Source organism: Aulostomus chinensis, chromosome 10 (genome assembly GCF_037954235.1).
Source record: "Aulostomus chinensis isolate RoL2024-O1b breed Wild chromosome 10, RoL_Achi_v1.0, whole genome shotgun sequence".
Taxonomy (NCBI): Eukaryota; Metazoa; Chordata; class Actinopteri; order Syngnathiformes; family Aulostomidae; genus Aulostomus; species Aulostomus chinensis.
This window is the reverse complement of record NC_141329.1, coordinates 4369182-4385240: the sequence shown is the minus strand read 5'-3', so window position 1 is coordinate 4385240 and position 16059 is coordinate 4369182. Positions and strand designations below refer to the sequence as shown.

Sequence of the window (16059 nt, the reverse complement as noted above, 5' to 3'; positions counted from 1 at the left end):
TCAAAACACGTTAGCTTTGTACTTGTAACAATAAATTAATACTTAAATATCATAAATGTTGTCTTGATTTATGATGGTTATCTTGTGAAACAAAAGCCTTGTGAACCCTTGTTTGCTGCAGCATTTATTTTCTGCAATAATCCAGAATTAAGGGTAAACATCCAATGGTTTTTGGTTGAGGGAGCCCATGATGATGATGCTGACTTCACGCTTGACCTAAAAAAAACACGTCTCCCTGCAGCACTCTACTGAAACACTGTTCTAGATGATGTCACAATCTCAGCTGATCTTGGCAATCCAACAAAAGGGACTAAAGATCTCCCGCTCGATTTACCCAAACAATTCATATCTCACAACACAGCACAGCAACATCAGATCCGGCAGCAAATTTCAAAAAGTCTCTCCAAGATATGGTTGAGCTCAGCAGGGTACCAGCAGCACGGAACACCCAGTGAGCCGTGATCATGATGGCGAGATGTGCCAACAGGAACTCACATGCCCTGAAATGTTACAAGCTTTATGAAATGACGACAGACCCGAAGTTCAAGCAACTCTAAAAAGTACTAACTGTACTTTCCACGACACAACAATAGCAATATTTTATGATCAGTTGTTTACCATTGCTGCCGGTGGGGATACTTGGCCGTCCGCGGAGGTCTCCTCCAGAGGCAAACAGGTAACGGTCGAGCACATCTGGACTTGGCTGCATGTGGGATGAGAACAGTGATGACCTTTCACAACACAAGAGCAGACAATAGGGTAGATTGAGAAAGACCTAATGTGCTTTTGGATGCTGAGCTCTCTAAGATAAACTAAGCTAAGCTAAGCTAAGCTAAGCTAATCAGCTGTTGGCGGTAGTTTCATGGTGAACAAACTTTTTCCCTAAATGCTTGTTCAGTCAGTGTAAATAAGGCCTATTTTGCTGCACAACTAATGGTTTATTCTGGCTTTGCAGAAGTTGAGTGATTAAAAGCAGATATATTACGAGTGATTAAAGGCAACATCAGAGCCAGCAGTGCTACTGTGCCAAGTTTGCAGAGTGCACATCGTCTGGAAACTTCATGAATCAAGACAGTCAATATGAAACACAACGGAGGGGGAAAAAAGCAGACAAGAACAAACTTCAAAACTCCAAATCAAAGACTGTGCAAGGGAGAATTGCAGATCCTTACCGAGCCCGGGGCCGGGTAGGGGGGTGGGGATCAATGCGTGGGGGGACGGGGAGGAGGGCTGTGCCTCCTCTCTCAGAACACAGAGCCGAGGGGTGAGCCTTTGATGGCAGAGCGTGACATGAGCACATTTAGGATGGGGTGCAGTGTGACAGCAGACACACTTGCCAGACAACCGATCCCTCGGATCTGAGCGGTTCTGATCCATTTCGCTGCTCGTTGACCATTTGCCAAATCACATCGAGTGTCCCGCTTGCACCAACCCACTGGAGAGGGTCCTCTTCTTAATATGATGCGTCAGAGGAAAGTGATTTTAAACTCAAGGGTTGATAGGTGTCATAAAAGATGTTTCCAGGTATTTATTTGAGAACACAAGGTTGTGACGCTCTGTTGGTGATGTGATCAGCTGATGATCCCTCGGTTACTCAGTGCATGACACAAACAAAACCACCAGGGTTTAAAGATGTTCAGGGGGTCAGAGCAGGTTTCAGGGCAAAGCTCAGACTTCCACATCCTGTCCTTTTCCACTCCCTCTCTTTAGAGACTTTGTAAAAGCAGTCCTTGCATGGGTTTGTGTTCTTTGTTGATGCTGTTTTTCACATCTTTTTTTTCGTCCTTTGTACCTCCTGCTCCCTCTCTTTTTCTCTGGAGAGACACTCTTTGGTACAAGAGATTAGAGCGGGTGCTGCCTAGCAACTGAATAAAAATGGCAGCAACAAAAGGGGCGCTCTCACTCTCCAACGTCTGACCTACATAATCCCAAACCTCTGATCGTGCAACATAACAACATGATGAAAGGCCTGCTGTGATTTAACCCTCAAACAAATACTTGCCATCACTGACCCTTCAGCTCAAAGAGCGATCTCACCCGCTGTAGAACACCAAAGGGTGACTTCTGAAATCTTGACGGTGCCTAATTAGAAAGAAAGAAGAGGCCGTGAACACTATTGGAAATGAGATGAATGTATTTGAGGAGATGGCAGCAGAGTGGCAAAGGAGATTAACAGTGATCACAGTAATGCTGTTGGCTTCAGAGAGCGAGAGCAAGCGGCGGAACCTCCCTCTGTTCACGGATTCATCTCTCCTTCAGCCACAGGCAGACAGCACAGGAACGACTACAGAGGGATGAGAAAGATTTACTTCTCTGTCTTCTGCTTATTGATCAAAGGACATGAAAAAAACACCAGGAAAAAAAGGGATACGGTGAAAAGCTAGAAACTTTCTTCTTAAAACTTTCTCTTCCTGCCCTGTATACAGTCTTTTGCAGCAGTTTGCTCTCTTTCGTGTGCATCTTTTGGCCGTTTGCCACCGCAAGAATTCAGGGTGCTCGCCGCGCAAGTATTTACATGAACAAGCTTCCAATCGGCCACTGCAGTCTTCTCGATCCCTTCCTTTCTACATTTTTGATAGCCTTGAATGCGATGTTTGCTCTGAATTCGCCAAAACATCAACAAGGTAGAACGTGTAGAAGAACGCGTGTCGGTGTCTTGATGATGTTGCGGCGCACGCAATGCAGAGCTACATCGCAGTGGAAGCTGCATCCGGAGTAGGTTCAGCTCCTGTTGGACTCCTCTCGGGTTCGACACGGCCTGTTCATGCGGTTGCTCTCAACGGCGAGGAACGGCACACAACTTCCTGCGGAAGCAAACAGTATTTAATATTTTGACTTTTGTTTTTTTTGTGTGCTTTGTATTTACATCCGCATGATCATATTATTGGTGGCATTTAGTTGTCTGTCAGCAGAATTCCCCAAAAACTGGGAGGCTGATTTTTACCAAACATGGCGGCGGAGTGCAGAACGGGCCAAGAAAGAACTCAATAATAATTCTTGGGCACAGTAATCATGGCGCCAACAGGAAATTACATATTTGCTTTTAACAATCTTTGTCACTCTCCTACTAGGAGAACCCTAAATTGGAGTATACTAAGTTTCCGACTTAAATTTGGTCAGAAACACCTTAAGAACTTGTTGATGATGACTGTGAATACATCACGTTTCATTTTTTTGAGTGACTGAATGCAGGTGCAGTGCTGAATATGACGCTACCAGCCAGTGCTGAGTTATGAAAGTGTAGCCTGATGTCAGTTCAACAGCTCATTCCATGTGCTGCATTTGTAGTCGAGGTAACGTTTGCGCTACTTTAACTTTTAAATCTTCATTCAAGTACTTTTTTCTGAAGGTTCAGGAACTCAAGCAGACGTTCCGTCCCATGTTAATCGCGTCTGAGACCTCCTCAGATCAAGATGAAAGGATGAAATCTGGAGGTTGAAACGGAAAAGTTGCATCCGTCAGCTGAGATCAAGTGCATTTTTAACTCTGAATTTATCCACATTGAAAAAAAGAAAGAAAGAAAGTGAACAAATCTGCTGGTGGGATGTTATTTATTTCATCTTGTCTTCCAATACAAAGAGATCGTTTTAAGACGCAGCCTCATCGTCTGGATTCCACTGTAGCAATCTGTCTTTCAAAACCTTCTTTTGAGATATTTTTAGATTCCTGAAAAAGCATATCACACAATTGGAATGATTTCAACCAAGAAGTAAAGTGAAACGTCTTGATTTATCTAATTGTGTATCAATTTCTGATTGAAGTGTTGCCGTTAATTAGAACATGTGCTTTTGAACAGTTAGAAACCTTTCAGCGTGTCTTCTGCTTTTGAAATTCCAACACAAAAAAGTCCTCTGAACTCCAAAACAGACTTCTAATCTCTCCGTCTGTGCGCTTTCCTTTCACTGACGTGATAAACGCTGCAGTAGGAAAAAAAAAAATCATTTCAGCTGCTGCATCTCCTCAGCCACTTCAGCCACTTGACACTGTATCCTCGTTTCATCAAAAAAAAAAAAGACAGAAAGAAAGAAAGAAAAAAAAGCTGAATTCTCACACTTGCCCGTGGGTTTTCACCTCGGCTTCATCTCAGAGGTCACCGTGTAAATGTTTATGTCTACATAATGATATGAGTCAGCATGTGGCTGTGCAGTGGTGTGTATGAGTTTGTGTGTGTATGTGTGTGTGTGTGTGTGTGCTCCTCGAACAGGCAGCGGCGGGGCTGGGCGCCTGATTGGAGTCCGGTTGCGAGGAGTGGCGAGCTGTGTGAACTCTGGTGCTGCCGCATTTTCATGGAAAGCATCTCTTTGGGGGCCTGCAGGTTTTCAATGCACTCATTTACACATCAAAACAGCCCAGGAAAGGGATAGTGCTCAAGGGGGGCGAGGGACTGCAGAAGGAGCGAGGGCAGGGTAATGAAGGATGCTTTATTTTCTCTTTTTTCCCCCTCGGGTGTGTGTGTGTGTGTGTGTGTGTGTGTAAGGGGGGTAAGTCTATGAGGGAGGTGCATTGATGCTATAATGATCGCCTTTAATCAGACCCATGACCAGATGGACAGACTTCTCCTCTGCAGACAAAAACACAGTGTCAGCAGCTAAAGCGGGAGAACTGCTGAGGTGTTTTCACGCCTTTTCACAGAAAAATGTTTCAAATCCTTTGCAAATATTCTTCTTCTGCAATGCTTCAGAATCAATAAATACACTTCAAGTGGACACAGTGAAATATTCCTGATAAAGCTATAAGAGAAATGTTGCCTTTTCTGGGAGTAGTCTCACTTCTGGCCCAGACAAACCAGCTGCTCAGCGCGACTTTAACGCTGACACTATTTAGCCTCCTGAGCCAGCAGAGAAGAAAAACAGCGTGGAGACTCAGCCAAACTAAATCCTTCGAGCGAGACTGAGCTTACTTACTCCTGAAATTGGACATTACTGGAAGACGGGGTGGGGTCTTCCTCAGAAGGAGCCTGAAGCAGATTGGCTGGCGATGCTCCAGCACTGCAGACCTCAGGTGTGTGTGTTGGGAAGGTGTTCCCGGCAGTCACATCTCTGGCGCCAATGGAACCACAGTTCAAACAAACTTTTTAGAGTGAACCCTCTATCTGAAGCTGTGTGGTTCCTGTTCCTCTACAAGGGAGAGGCATTAAAATTAACTGCCAATGCCCTGGAAATGTTCTGATGGAGTTCACGCACGTGGAAAAAGAAAGAGCCAGACATCCTGTTGACCTTTGTAATGTTTTGTCTTTTTCAGAAATTAAAAAAAAGAGGTGGCCAGAGGTCAAGAAAATGAAGAAATGCCACTCCTCTACCTCGTGTCCCTCTGCAGCTCCCCCCGCCCTATCTTATCAGCGGGGCTCAGTGCAGGTGGGACATGCTGGTTTGTGTCTCACACAGCAAGTGTTTCACCTCTCTGGGTCATGTCACTGGAGTACAAACTGGGGAGGAAGCACGCGCCCCCGTTAGGGCGCCCGAGAACTGGAACATGTGGCTGCAACACCACCAGCAGAGTCTCTGGCTGTGAACGCCCTCCAAGCAAAACACACCCTTTTAATAGTTAAATGTGATCCACACGGTGTCAGAGTCCAGGACTCGCAGCGCTCGCCTGCCAAGCCGTGAACGGCGTCTACAATGGCTGAGTAATGAAAACAAAAAAGGGGAGGATGTTGGTAGTTAACACACATCTTGTTCTGAAGGAGGAAGGAAAGTAATTGAAGTTAACTCAGGCGTTGCACGGATCCACACAACACTGCACCGGAGTGGAAAACGCTGTTAAACTTTGATTCTGAACCTGTTCAGTCAATGAATTCTTACATGTGGTCTTACACGCTGTCGTACAACCATATTTTTACTTGAGAAAAATGAAAACAACTTGTAACCTCTGGAGATGATGTCCAGTGCACGCACACATACACACACACACACACGCACGCACGCACACACTCTCTTCACACTCGCAGGTTCCACTCGTATAATGACGCATGAAAACAAGCTCATGGTCATCCCATTTTTCCATGCTATCACTGCCATGTTGCGACACACAGCACAATTACACACACACAGACATAATAAACAATTCAGCTGTCAAACACTGTAATTTCCACTGTGTGTTGGCACTGAAGCTTTTAAAGTCCCGTGATGTAAAAGCTATTTATTTTCGTTTCTTTATATGGACCATGTGAGAACATAGTTGCTCTTGTGCTTAATAAAAAGTGAGTTTATTACTGGGAAGTTAGTTGCAATACCAGTCTTCTAGTATTTACATAACCAAAATAATTAGCTGGCACATATTTAACTTGTCTTGGAAAGAAAAATAAGCCACCCAGAGGTCTGCAGCAGTAAATCGACACAGATCATCTTATTTCTACCATTTTTATTTTACGTCTGTTCAATTGAAATGTCGGCGGAATAGGCTTGTGCAAGAAATAATGATCAAATTTAAAGATTTTTTTTTGTTGTTGTTAATCTTTCATGCAGCAGAATGTGAACACACAGGCAAATTCTACTAAACCTCATATAAATTTGAGTCCTGGTGCAATGAGGCTGCAATCTGCCTCCCATTTGTCCTGTTAGATCAAAGTGTTTTTGCGGGGATCAAATGGAACAGCGAGAGGGCAACAGCAGTGATTCCGAGGAAGGATTAAAACAGCCATTAATTAAACATATTCTTCCGCACGCTGCTCCTGCATTTTAAAGACGATGATGCAAGCGTTAATTCTCGCCACGGTCTGTCCCTCTATTCATCAGCCATTCTCTTTGAGGATTATTGTCGGGGACGCCTGTGGGATGTAACATTAGGTGGTGGTGGTGGTGGTGGGGGGGGGGGCCTTGCTGTAGAGAAATGTCTGAATCCCACAAGAGGAATCTCAGCGGTTGAAATGGACCCTCATGTGTGATTAAACTCTTAAATATTCATGACAAGCTTGTTACCAAAATGACAACATAAAGACAGAGTTGGACAGGAATTCCACAAATTTATTATCCTCAAAAAAAAGAAAAAGAAAGGCCAGAGCCAGTGTTCTTATAAAAGGCACTTCACTTCCCTTGACCTTTAATATCTAAACAGAGCAAAGAGCCAAGGTGAACTTAAATTAAATATATTTACAATAAATAAAACATTTATACAGATTTATACAGCTAATTGTGCCACTTTCAGGAAGGGGAATACATGAACATTTCCCAAGATGCATCCAATTTCAGTCTTTTTTTTTTGTCATTTTTTTCTGCTTTGCAACACCGGGCAAGTCTACAGCACAGAACACTATAGAACAGAGAAATATGTGTAACAATACTGAACGTTTCCCTTTAAAATACTGTTAATGATGACGCCTGTACCTGTGTGTCCGTTGGCAGCAGCAGAGGAGTGACAGTTCAGACGGGCCACTCTAAGTCTTTTAGCAGCTCCTAACACAGGGCATAGGTGTGTTTGCATGAGTGTGTCTCAGACGTGCGTGGGGTTGTCTGAGTCAGTCTTGGCCATGTGCTGAACCACAGCAGGAGATTTGTAGTGGCAGTGTGTGCTGCTGCAGCTGACGCCACTGCAGGGTTTCCTACTACTAGTCCTGTCTGTCAGCTTCCTGCTGCACAGGCCCTGCCAGGTCTGTAGGGTCTTAGAGCTCCACACCCACACGCCGCTGGTGATGCCAACCACCAGTGACATGAAGATCTTCAGCATGAACACTGCCACAGTGGGCACGGACGTCTGCAGGGAGCAGTCGCTGCTGTGGCCGCTGAACGAGCCGCACTTCATCTGCAGCCCCCTCAACTTCCAGTAGTCCATGTTGAGCCTCTCGTAGAAGTAGCAGACGATGACGCAGGTGGCGGGAACCGTGTAGAGGATGGAGTAGATGCCGATCTTCACCATCAGTTTTTCCAGCTTCTCCGTGTTGGTGCCTTCAGTCTTCATCACTTTGCGGATGTGGAAGAGAGCCACGAAGCCTGTGAGGATGAAGGACGTGCCGATGATCAGGTAACAGGACAGAGGGATGAGGACGAAGCCTGTGAGCGCCCCCGAGTCCATGCTGCCAACGTAGCACAGCCCAGTCAGCTCGTCCCCCGCCACCTTCCTCATCGTGAGGATGATGATGGTCTTAAGAGCTGGGATACCCCAGGCAGCCATGTGGAAATAGTTGCTGTGGGCCTCGATGGCCTCGTGGCCCCACTTCTTCCCTGCTGCCAGAAACCAGGTGAGAGTGAGGATGACCCACCAGATGGAGGAGGCCATACCAAAGTAGTAGAGGATGAGGAAGACAATGGTGCAGCCTGTGGACTCCAGCCCTTCCTGGATGATGTAGAGCTCGCCATGCTCACGGTCGCAGGCGATGTTCTCAGCTCCGGCTACTGAGCGGATGATGAAGGCCACAGAGTAGACATTGTAGCACATGGAGAGGAAGATGATGGGCCGCTCAGGGTACTGGAAGCGGTGCTGCTCCAGCAGGAAGGTCAGGACAGTGAATGCGGTGGACACGAAGCACAGGATGGACCACACTGTCATCCAGATGAAAGCAAAGTCCTTATCCTGCCTGGACCAGAAGACATCCACAGCAGGGGAGCAGCGGGGCGCGCATGACTGGCTCTTCTCCACAAACTGGAACTTATCCGGGTTCTCACAGGACCCCAAGCTGCCCGGTGGGCGGCCGCTGCTGGTGCCCGGCTGCCTGGGGCGAGGGGGCACCGGAAGCATGCCCTCACCTTTCTTACCCTCCGTTCTGGTTTCATTCTCGGGAGCCTCCATGCACAAAGCGTTCGGGTCGTTTCTGGTGGGCAGTTTGGAGCAGTCCAGCGAGTCCGGCCAGGTGTAGCTGAACTTCTTCATGATAGGGGCGCACCTCTCCCTGGCCTGCTCACACATGGGTCTGCAGGCAGGGATGGAGGTGGACACCTTGTCCGTGCACATGGGAGCGTAAAGGGAGCAGAGAAAGAAGCGGAGGTGCACATCACAACCGTACGCCACCAGCGGGGCAAACTCATTCAGCTTAATGGCAGCCTCCTTCTGGTCATCGTGGTCCATAAAGTTGGGCATCCGGGTCAGGTTGTAGCCGATCCCCTCGCACATGGGGATCACGATGGGCTCGCACTTGGCCGGTCTGCCTCGCTCCAGGTCATAGGAGCCAATCTCGAAGCTGGAGCCAGAAATCACCAGCAGACACCACAGAAAAATCACCACCTTCAACGGGCTGCCATCCATGCTCATTATTTTTTAGTCAAAAAACGGAACTCTGTATTTAAAAAAAAAAAAAAATAGCATGAAAAAGTCGCAGAAAAAAGGGGGCTCCAGCGTTGTGCGTGTTATTTCCCCATGGTCCAGGTTTAGTACTCCGACCGTCAGCAACACACTTCAAAAACACTCGAGTTTCAATTTAGTCCTGAATTCAAATGATTAATCCCAGCGATTGACGAGATAAAAGTCCGTAACTATAATGTGACAGGCGGAAACTTCGAGAGCCAGCGGAGGGAATATCAGCCGAACTCCACAGAGCTGGCAGCGGTAAATCCTCCAACCCACCCCGGCGGTTGAGGAGGCGATACCGCAGCGGCTGGTCGAGCTGCTCGCTGCGGGTCCGGAGGGCTGTTTTATCGGCGTGTGTTCGTATGTTTCTGGGCTGGAGCTCCTCGTCCTCCGCTTCCAGGCTCGGAACTGAAGTTGGAGAGCCGCTCAGTGGGGTTTGAGTCAGGGGGAGACGGAGGGGAGAGGAGGGGGCGGCGCCGTGTGACGCTTCACCCAGAAACTGATCGGACAGATGCTGCTGCACGGAGGTCAAATACCTCCAACACAGACGCAACAGTGTGTCGCTGGCCTTTAATAAAACCAGCAATATTATATGTAATCTACTAAAATAAGCACAGTCCTGCAGTATATCGAGACCGAAGTAGAAGAAAGTACTTCTACTCCACTACATCAGCAGCTATAATAGTTGTTTTCCATTTAAAGGCTTGGCCGAAGTGAGACAAAATTGGTCTAAAATTAGTAAAATTGCTCTTATGCAACCAGGCAAATACCACTTTTTGTCCTTTGGGGAATTTGCACAAGATTTTAAATGATCAGTACTTGCAATGTCATGCAAATAATGACTTAACTAACTAAGTACTCAATCATACATTGTATAGAAGCTAACTATCAGGTATGGAGGGTTGGAAAAGCAGGGCCAAACAGCAATGAGGCCCTGGGGCCAAGATGGGCCCCCAGGCTAGCTGACATTTCTACCCATTCCAGCTTGAGTAAATGTATGGAAACAAAACCAGCAATATGTATACGTACGTTGTATAATAGTCTTACATTTCTGATGCTAATCTCTAAATGAATGAATGAATAAATACATTTCAATAATGTAGTGGCGTATAAAAGGGACAAATTAGCTGAAGTTCACTCTGGTACAATGCATGGCGTATTCTATTGCAGCTGTACGATGTGTGGTTACAAAAACTCTTTTTTCTAAATCAAGGAGTCTTTTTTTTATTTACTTAATGTTGGTGTTCCAAATGTCTCTCCAAGGCTGAGATGCAGCCTGAAGTCCAGAGATGTTGATTGAGTGTAGTACAGCTACTTCAGAGCTGGTGGAACCCGTCATATTGACATCAATCAAATGGAGCTGAAAGGATTTTTATTCTTTACTAATTAACTTTTGGCACTTGCAAAGCTCTCATTAAATTATAGTTCCTGTGGCATTTTACAGTTTCTGATGTCATTTTTGCTAATGAATTCATGCATTATAATGTGAAGCCTGGAGGCCGGCTCTCTCCCCTCATGCAGCGCTCTCCTGTGGTTGGCACATCTTTAACGACCCTACTGAGGAACACTTCAGCCGGGGGCAGATGCTTGACGGTGGAACAGGATGGTGAGGTGATGTCAATCGATATGGAATAAAACAGTGCACAGAATCAGGCCTAATATGAAGCAAATGAGAGCGACAGTGATTGTGCTGAGTAGAGGACTATTGTTTCCATCTAGTGGTTGAATATGCAGCGCCACAGCTGTCGCACTGAGCATTTGATCTTTTCTCAAATGGGGGTGGAACTCAAGGATTTTGGCCTCTCGCCCTGCGGGACTGAATTGGCTGTCAACTGCACCGGCCTACTGTCTCTATTAGACTGTGTCAGAACTCATTCTGCTGGAGACACACATGCACGTTTTTTTTTTGCGCTCACTTTGGCTTTTTATTTTTGTCACATTCAAATCAAAGCTGGTGAATTTGTGAGATAAGCTTTGTGCGCCATGATCTCAGATTCAAAGTCAGGTATTTTTGGAAAATGCATCATCTTTTTCAGGAGTTAGATACAAATTGATACAACTTCACCCCCAAAAGTATTACTTTTTTTTACGGTTAGAAAAAATTACAATATTTACTTTTACAGGCTTTAAATAGTTCAAATCGCAACCATTTACAATTTGTCATTTACTATCCTCTCATGTCTGGATTAACCAAAAAAGACCTGGATGCAAATAAGACCTTTGTGCAGTTCCAATCTCGCAGTTTCCCCTGTTTACACTTATTGTGCTAAGCTAGGCCAACCAATTGTTTGCATAGATTTGAAATGCTACATAACCAAACAAGGGGTCTTTGTTCATCATGTAACTGCTGCTTGATCTCTTGAGTTTTGAGTTTTTTTTTCCCCTCCTCTGCTTGATTTCTTGGTGAACCCAGAGTTCAGAATATGGTAGCAACATAGTTTTTGCCAGAAGCTAATGGAGACGGAAGATTAAACTACATAAACAAATCATTTGGTATAATCCATGTCGTCTTTATGAATTGATTGAATTGTTGTGCATATGGCTGGATAAAGGAAAGTTGGATCATATTGAATGATATGCTGAAGATTTTGAAAAAAAAAAAAATTTATACAGTGTTGCAGTTGTTTTCTGAATTCTGGATTAATTGACCAGTCACGCCGCAGGGAAATATGATATCAAGACATCATCTAGGGAATACTTTAAGCACCTCAATGTACAATAGCAGCCAGCAGTTGGTTGGCCTAGCATAGCACAATGACTGTAAATAGAAGGAGGCAGCTAGCCTTGAGCTAGCCAAAAGGTAACCAACACATTTTATAAATGAAATGGTTTTGTTTGATTAATCTGCATAAAAGTGTAGGGTAAAAATGTCAAATCATCACATTTGTTACCTATAAAAGTACAAATTGTAATTGTGCACTTGCATACATCAATTAAATGTGTTACTTGCTTGGTTTAAAGAGCAGGCGAGCAGTTTCTCTTCTCGAATGCTAAGCTAGGATAACCACTTCTGGCTGCAGCTTCACTGTTACTGAACAGAAATGTAAGAAAGATTGATATCCTCATCAGACAAGAAGGCGAGTGCGTGAGTACAAAATGTCATACTTCTCTTTTAGAATGACGGTATTCTTCCCACATTTTTTAATCTTACTTGTCCAGTGAGGTGTGAAAACACAGTACTTTGCATTATCCGATGGTGAATCTAACTCTGCCTTATGAAAGCAAATCTCTTGTGGATTCTAGAAGACAAATTGAGGTGGTTGAAGGCGGTGTGTGTGCACGCGCGCTGCTGTATCAGATCTGGCGTCAAGTAGAGAAATAAAAAAAAAAAAAAAGCGTCCAACTTCAAATTAGATCTGATCAAGCAGGGTAGGAAATACATTCCAGACTCTGAGATGTAATCTCATTGTAGTTGTGTCAGTTATGAGGCTTTTTGTGAATCAAATGGAATTGCTTTGACTGAAGTACTCAGCAGCGTCACAACTTTTTCAAATTCACCCATCAAAGGTCATTAAAGAAATCCAGGAGACACCTGAGACTGCCCTGAGAAGGCCTCGGACTAATATCAGACAGCCATTACGCTCTGCAGCGCGTATCAGGATTATTAGTATTCTATTGAGGTTGATTTGACTATCAAAGCAGTTTGCATCAGTCAGTATGTTTACACGTCAGAAAAAGTCGATTTACTATGTTAGCTGGATAAAAAGTACTTTATGAAAAATAGGTTCTTCCCCCATACACTGAGATGGCAGCATTCCATCTTATTTACTTCCCATTACAATTAAATCAGGAGATTGATGCCAGTGGTTTGTTAAGTTTAGCAAAACAAAGGTGGAATCGGCCAGCATGACTCCATCTAGCAGCAGCAGCTCTCGTGCACAATGATACGTTACATCTGAAGTGTACTAGAACAGGTTCCTTTGAGCAAAGGCCTCATTCCTGAAATGTTCTTCCTCGCAAATCTGTTCATTCACACACACGGATTTTTTTAAACCTTCAGCTTAATCTTACAGGCAGGAGGTAAAGCCTGATGCCTAATTGTGACTCCTTCCTCTTCACTCTTTTGTGAAACCTCTTGTAAGTGTCAATCACCCAGACTTGCAAAGACTATAATGTTACAAGAACAACATAATAAATGTCAGGAGGAAGGAGCTGCAGCCATCAGGCTTTGCTAAATTGAGGGTTAGAAAATCCTAATGTGTGTACGAACTAATCCATATGAACTGTTCAAAGCATAGACCATAAGTGGGAGGAGCAAGTGGGAGATCATACAGTTGTCAGGGTTTGAGGGGGAAAGCAGGACACAAACGCAGATGGCAGCCAATGGGAGCGCAACAAAAGGGGTCAACAGGCCCAAGCCCTGGACGGACACAAAGAGCAAACAAAATGAAGGTGAACACAAAACTGTCAACCAATGACTTACAGGAAACACGGAGGAGCAGGGAACACGACATGGTAAGAACATGGAGAACAACTACGACAAGACAGTGACAGCAGCAACACCAGAAAGAATGAGTCAACAGGAAACAATGGGAAACACAGAGGTTAAATACACGAGGAGACGAGACACAGGTGGCGCAATCATACACAGGTGAGAGACGTGAGGTAATCACAGCAGGGAGCACACAGGAAGACAGGACACTAAATACAAAATAAAACAGGAAATCAAGACAAGCATCATGACAACAGTGGTTTGTGGTTTTGATTCTGGTTCTTTGTTTGTTTTGTTGTTTCAGCATCTCAGAGGGAACCATACTTGCTGGGGAGGAGCAGGGGGAATCCAGACAGCTTGTAGAGGTAACAACTTGTCCGTGGCAGGCAGCCCCGCCCTGCAACAGGCCCTTTTATTGTCTGTTCAAACAGTGATTTCTGTCAGCTCCGGCATGTTCGTTATTTCTGCCTGCAAAGTTGTGTTTGCACTGTTAAGCCATGCTTACAGCTCAGACATTTAGCCACTCTGACAATTAGTGGCAGATCTCACATACTCTCAAATTCATTCCTTCAACAACGTCTCAGGGACGGGTCTGCGTCAGGGGGCAGTTTGCTGTGGTGGTTTCAGAGTCCAGTTTACCGCACAGTATTTCGCAACTTTAACCCAAACCTTGACATTTTTTCTTACCTTAACCAAGAGTTTTTGGTTCCTAAACTTAACCAGACTTCTCCTGTATTGACACATCATAAAATGTTTCCAATAGTGAATGTCATTCCAAGAAGCTGCTGTCCGTGAATCATGACAAAATAAAGTTTTCGAAACTTTTAACTGCCGCGCATAGTGTTACGACGTTTAACCACAGATATTGTGTGTCCGCCACAGAAGGATCCTAATGACTTTCTACTGGTCTGTGGTGCTGGCCTGTAACTCAAACAGATGTCGCGACACCCCCACATAATGTGATATGAAGAGGCTGTGGTCATTTTATGTATTTCTATGAGATGAGGTTGTGATAAACTCACATATTTCCCTAACTGACAAAGAATGTCAAACGATCCTTTAATCCGTTGTGGTCGCACTGATTGGGTTGATTTACAAACTTGCAGCTCCGTTTGGGGTCGCCTTTGTTTTTCTGCGTTCTTGAGGCAACGTCCATAAAGAACTGTGGACACGGTGCTGCTGATGGATTCAGGAGACGTACGGTCTGACCACACGTGTGCTTTTTCTTTGTGTCTTTTTTTTTTTTTTTTTTCAACTAATTGTGTTCTTGACCTTAACGGAAGATATGTGCAAATGAATCCGCTGACTATTTTCGCTCGCAGCTGATTTGTTTTAAGAAGGTCATTGCTATTTACTTTGCCATTTGGAGGAGGAAATAGATATATGCTATTTATTTCTCTCTCTCACTCATAATCCAGCTGCATGTTAACTCTCAGAATGTCTTTGTAATAGCTGCCCTCCACAAAGAGCCCCCCATCTTTTATTTCACGCATTCATCAGGCGATCCGGTGGAGTGTGGGCCTTGTAATTACTACCTCTTACTTATTGGTTATCAAATATCAGGCACAAAGCTATAAACATCCCATGGAGAACAATGGGAGAGCCTTGCCACAGCCTGGCATGACATTACTATCCCAGAGACACGGGCTGTCTGAGATTGTTATGGGTGTAATGAGAGACACCTCACACTTTTAAAGTACTACATCTGGACCAGGGTACTGCCTTTGATGGGGAGTATAATGACGAATTGTTCAAGCCTGGATCGTGTAATTATGTCTTTGTTCATGTTGTGAAGTAATAATCCGTAATTTATGCAGCGCTGCAGGAATGAAAAGACACGGGACACGAGTGAAAGTTAGCAGCTGTTTTCTTGTTTTCTAATCAGGAGTAGAACGTTATGATGTCTCTTTAAGTGACACTGTTCACCGCTTTCCAAATCCGCTATTTGAAATTGTAATTTGCAGTAATGAAAGCACAGTGTGTCTCAGTTTGCGCTGTTACGGAATTTTTTTTCTTATTTTTTTATTTTTTTATAGAGCTATTAGGTGACTGAGTGAATGGGACCAATTCATCACCTCAGTCCATCTGTGTTCCTCATCCTACAGTGTTTTGAAATGAGATAATGTCCTTTACAGCCTGTGGCAGCCAGGTAGCATGAATGAAACTGCTGTCATATCCTCAAAATGTCAACGTTACTGTTAAATTAGACAAGCGTATCGGGTTGCTGCATCGCCCCGAAGTCTCCAGACAATCTGTTTTGCAAGGCTTTTGCATGCTCCTTATACATGCATTGTAAATATGAAGGCATCAAGAGCAATTACAAAGTTTGTGTCAGCTTTGATACTTGAACTGCTTGATTTATGAACGTCCTGGTGAGGGTCCCACAGTGCGATACACAGCGGAAATGGAGG

At 44.6% G+C, this 16059-nt stretch overlaps 1 protein-coding gene across 1 annotated transcript; it reads right to left on the bottom strand.

Annotated features, from left to right (window-relative positions):
* Positions 1-6362: 6362 nt before the first annotated feature.
* fzd9b (frizzled class receptor 9b) lies at positions 6363-9683 on the bottom strand. The gene has a single exon (XM_086215669.1). It carries the CDS (start codon positions 9178-9180, stop codon positions 7429-7431), a length of 1752 nt encoding a protein of 583 aa, XP_086071795.1. The 5' UTR covers positions 9181-9683; the 3' UTR covers positions 6363-7428.
* Positions 9684-16059: the final 6376 nt, after the last annotated feature.